Here is a 5,269-nt window from a genome sequence, read left to right as displayed (position 1 = left end):
ATTCCGCAATACCAAAAACAAACCATATTAGTGGCATCAGAGCGCCGTCGTTCACAAGGAGGACCTGTGAAGATGGAAGAAGGAGAAGATGAAGACGAAGATGAAGAAGACGAAGAAGAAGAAAAAGAAAAAGAAGAAATCACCAAAAACCACGAGTACATTTGTATTTGTTTTCATGAAGATGTTAGGATAACAACCTCCATGGCTGACACCCGACTGTTACAAAACCACGAGTATATTTTTATGTGTTTCATGAAGATGTTAGGATAACAACCTCCATGGTTGACACCCTACTGTTACAAAAAAAAAAAAAAATCATATTCATTTGTGAAGGATGTAGATGAACAACAACAAACAACAAAAACAAAAATCAACATAAATCTTAGGTTGGATACAACACAAAGATATTCAGTCAGGGAGAAATGTTAAACAAAAACACTAACAAAGAATGTGGATGAACAACAACAACAACAAAAATCTACATGAATCTCACGCTGGATACAACACAAGGATATTCAGTTGAGTAGGAGTGTTCAAAAAGGTTTTTCCAACTCAAATCCTAAGTTGGATACAACACAAAGATATTCGGTCAAAGAGGAGGCTTGAGAAACAAAAAATAAAATAAAATTTCAGCGCAAATCTTAGATTGGATACAACAAAAAGATATTCAGTCAAGGAGGAGTGTTGGGAATAATGCTTAAATATCTTTTTTGGAAGATTTTATATTTAAATATAGTTTAGATTTATATTTAAAATAAAATAATATTAGGGTTTATGATTTATATTTCAGTTTAGAATATTTAAGATTTGTTTAGAATTTATTATAGGATTAGTGTTTTTTTTATGTAGCTCTATATATAGAGCCATAAGCATGATGAATAAAACAAGAACTTTAGTTTTCTTCATATAACCCTATACTTGGGGAAAATTTTCTCTCTAAAATCATATCCCACCAAATTCCGCAATACCAAAATCAGAAGAAAAGTATATCAGTGCTGAAATATGGACTGAGAGTTCAAGTGGTTGTTGTTGGTTTGAACGAAATCTTATCCATGAGATGCTTAAAGATGAAGTAAAAGAACAATGTCGGCTTATAATTTTGTAGTGTTATTTTATTAAATATAAAATTTGATATCAATAAACTTTGAGAAAATAAAAATTCATAGAGCAGTAGCAAGCCAAAAACTTAATCCAAACACCTAAGCAAATTTTTTCTACAAGTGATAAGTGGGTTGAGGAACCACGGTCTTTAAATCTATCCAATTATGAAACATTAATCTATATCATCATGTCTTTTTTGTGGGAAAATTTTGTTCTATTGTGTTCTAACCAATAATACCATGGAATAGTAAATCACTAATAATTGAAATTGAAAAAAAAAAAGAGAGGTGAATAATAGTAAATCACTAACAAATTTGTGCAAAAATAAGTCCTTTATTTGAGAGTCAATTTAATCACTTGATACCTAATCTCCCAATCAGAAAGTTAGACCATCTCCAATGGTGTAGTACCTATCAGGTAATTGTGGTACTTATTAGGTACTACCGTTGGAGTATCACCCATTTGAGTACCTATTAGGTATCACTTCTAAAATAAGAACTTTCTCTCTTCTCTTGAATCCACCTTATTTTTCATTAAAATATTTTTTCATGGGACTCACATTATTTTATATATTCAGTTTGAATTAATGGTACATCACAATTTTTTTTGTTATATCACAAAAGCACAATTTTTGAATAGGCGAGCTCATCTTCATCTTCAACTTCAACTTCAACATGATCTTGTCGAGCATATTTGGCAACGTTTTGGGCATGATGATCAACAAAATTAATTGTTTTTAAAATTATGTAATGTTATTTTAAATTATTTTTAAATTATGTAATTCTTAAAATTTGGCAATATTATTTTAAATTAAATTTCAAATTTTAATTATTTTTTTGAATTATAAAAAAAAAGTAGTACATACTAATTTTGTAATTTTATCATTCAATCAATTTATATTATAAAATAAATAATTAAATAATAAGTTATTGTAATGATGCGAAGTTATTGATGAGACCCATTTCAAAATAAAATTGACCATAACGTAACATGAGGGAATCCTCTCTCCCCTAAACGTATAATTATGTGAAAAATTATCTAGGTTCCAACATGACAAGTCTAATGTTTTAACAAAGATAGAATAGAATTATATTCAATGATTATTTTGTGCCGTAATAAAATGAGGATAAAAAGTATGGGCTTTGCCCTCTTAACGGGGTTATAAACACGGTGTAAATATGATTATTTATTTATTTATTAATATATCATTTTACCCATAGGTTCCTTAATCCCTCCACAGTGAGATAATATCAAAGAATGAGCATACATTATTCGTGTTAAAACATTTATTTTAGAAGTATAAAGGTTGTAAATCACAAGATTTGAGAAGGGGAGGCGCATACTTGAGGTGTGCATAGACATTCCTCCTTCTTTAGCCCCATCATGTTTGATTGAGCTTGAGCTCTTCCGGCCCAAACAGAAAAGTTTAAATCTTATTTAATTTTTTTTTTCCAAACATGATAGTAGTAATTAGTTAAATCTTATTTGTTTTAAATATAAATAATTTTTTTTAATTGGTCTATATTACAGACTAAATTCATTGATTATTCGTAAACCAAAAAAAAACATCATTGATTATTCAATCAATTTAAAATATTTTTTAACCGTAAAGAGCTTATCTCATTTATTCATAATAACATCGTAAATACATGTTATAAAATCGATAAAATTATAAAAACTCGCTAAAGATATAACTATTCGATCAGGATTATAAGCAATTTCATTTCTTTGTATCATAATAAATTTAACATGAGAGTTCACTAAATTTACGGCTAATAAGATTCTGATGGTTCCAAATGGTATTCACTAGTTTATTCATCACATATCAAGTCCTTATATAGGAGTACAAGTCATATAGATGTTCACAAGTAAGCACACACACACATAAGTGCTTAACTTGCTAACCAAGCTACCTCAGGCCAAGCCTGCTTGCCTTGCGCGCGCGCAGGTCCTTGCTCATTGGCACGCCATGAGCCATGAGCCTAAGACTAACTCTAACATACACTCCCCTAAACTGAACATGTGTGATCAGTTTATACAAAAACAACATAAAGCAATCATCCTAAGCTATGAGCATCACATACACCTAGCTTATCTCTAAGATTACAAAAAGTTTCAAGCTTCAATGGCTTGGTCATGATATCAGCAATTTGCTCCATTGTGCTGCAGTGGCTGAGCTCTACCACTCCTTCTCTAGTCAAATCCCTCAAGAAATGATACCTCACATCAATGTGTTTACACCTTCCATGCATCACAGGGTTCTTTGATAGCTTAATTGAGGAGCTGTTATCACACTTTATTGTAGTACATTCCTGCAATTGACCAAGTTCTTCAAGAATCCTTCTTAACCAAATACCTTGGCAAGCACATGAAGTAGTTGCTACAAACTCTGCTTCAGTGGTGGACAGAGTGACAATAGCTTGCTTCTTTGATGACCATGAAACTGCACTTAAACCAAGCATATACACATATCCCGATGTAGACTTTCTATCATATAGATCACCTGCATAATCACTGTCAGACCATCCAACCAATGTCAATTTCTCATTCCTTCTGTACCAAATGCCAAGCTCTATTGTTCCTTTGAGATACCTCATTATTCTTTTAATTGCAGCCAAGTGAATCTCAGTAGGCCTCTCCATATATCTAGCCACCAAACACACAGAAAATGTCAAGTCAGGCCTGGTTGCAAGCAAGTACATCAAGCAACCTGTCATTTGTCTGTAGTTAGTAGCATCCACCAGTTTTCCATTTTCATCTCTAATCAGTTTTTTCCAGGCACCATAGGGCTACATACTTTGTTACATTGATCCATTTTGAACCTCAAGAGAAGTTCTTTTGCACACTTCTGTTGGCAGATGAAGATTCCACCATCAAACTGTTTTACTTCTACTCCAAGAAAGTACCTCATTTTGCCTAAGTCAGTCATTGAGAATTTTCTTTTCATAGAAGTCTTGAATTCTTCAAGCATGACTTCATTACTGCCAGTAAAAATCAAATCATCCACATACAAGCTTACAATCAATACATTATTGTTATCATCTTCCTTTATGAACAGTGTGTGCTCATGAGGACACTTCTGAAACTTTTCTTGAGCAAAGTAAGATTCTATCTTACTATACCATGCCCTTGGAGCTTGCTTAAGTCCATAAAAGGCTTTCTTCAACTTATACACTTTTCCCTCTTGCTTATTGTAACCTGCTGGTTGATCAAGACACACATCTTTAGCTAAATCACCATGTAAGAATGCACTTTTCACATCTAGCTGATATACATTCCAACCATGTGAGGCGGCCAATGCAAGAATGGTTCTAATTGTATCCCATCTGGCTATAGGGGCAAATACTTCATTAAAATCAATACCATACTGCTGAGTGTATCCTTTAGCTATCCAGTCTAGCCTTATATTTTTCAACCTTGCCTTGTTCATTATATTTGGTTTTATAAACCCATTTCACACCAATCTTCTTCATACCTTGAGGAAGATCTGTCAATTCCCAGGTTCTATTCCTCTCAATGGACTCAATTTCTTGATCCATTGCTTCTCTCCATACAGACAACTTCACTGCTTCTTCAAAACAGGTTGGATCTTCACTATTGTTGAAGACTGCTAGATTTTGCAACTGTTCCTCCTCTTGTAATTCAGAACCAGTCACATAATCTCTCATCCAGCCTGGAGGTTTTCTGGCTCTTTGCCCTACAGCATCCTCAGTGTTGTCATAATTTTCTTCACTAGTAGTATCCATGTCACTATCACTTTGAACTGCTGGTTCAGTGGTGACTGGATCTTCTGCAACAGGTTCAGCTTGTACTGAATCTTCACCATCATTGTCTATTATCTCAATCTCTTTCTTGTCACTTGTTTCATTCCATTTCCATCCTTGTTTTTCATCAAAAACAACATCTCTGCTAATGATTATCTTCTTTTGAATAGGGTCATAGAGCTTGTATGTTTTTTATTCTTCACTAACTCCCAAGTGAATGCACTTTATACTTTTGGGATCTAGCTTCTTTATATGAACATCAGGCACATGTCCATATGCTATGCAGTCAAATACCTTGAAATGAGCTACTGAAGGCTTCATTTCACTCCATGCTTCTTCAGGTGTTCTATCTTTCACAGACAATGTTGGACTTCTATTGATGACATGTGTGGCCCAGACTACAG

At 33.3% G+C, this 5,269-nt stretch overlaps 1 protein-coding gene across 1 annotated transcript; it reads right to left on the bottom strand.

The window, feature by feature from the left end:
• Positions 1–3,158: 3,158 nt before the first annotated feature.
• LOC123892225 (secreted RxLR effector protein 161-like) lies at positions 3,159–3,818 on the bottom strand. Its single transcript, XM_045942036.1, has one exon. The coding sequence runs from the start codon at positions 3,816–3,818 to the stop codon at positions 3,159–3,161; it is 660 nt and encodes a 219-aa protein (XP_045797992.1).
• Positions 3,819–5,269: the final 1,451 nt, after the last annotated feature.

Source organism: Trifolium pratense, linkage group LG6 (genome assembly GCF_020283565.1).
Source record: "Trifolium pratense cultivar HEN17-A07 linkage group LG6, ARS_RC_1.1, whole genome shotgun sequence".
In the NCBI taxonomy this organism is placed as follows: domain Eukaryota; kingdom Viridiplantae; phylum Streptophyta; class Magnoliopsida; order Fabales; family Fabaceae; genus Trifolium; species Trifolium pratense.
The sequence above is the reverse complement of the archived record's forward strand: the minus strand, read 5'-3'. Positions and strand labels throughout refer to the sequence as shown.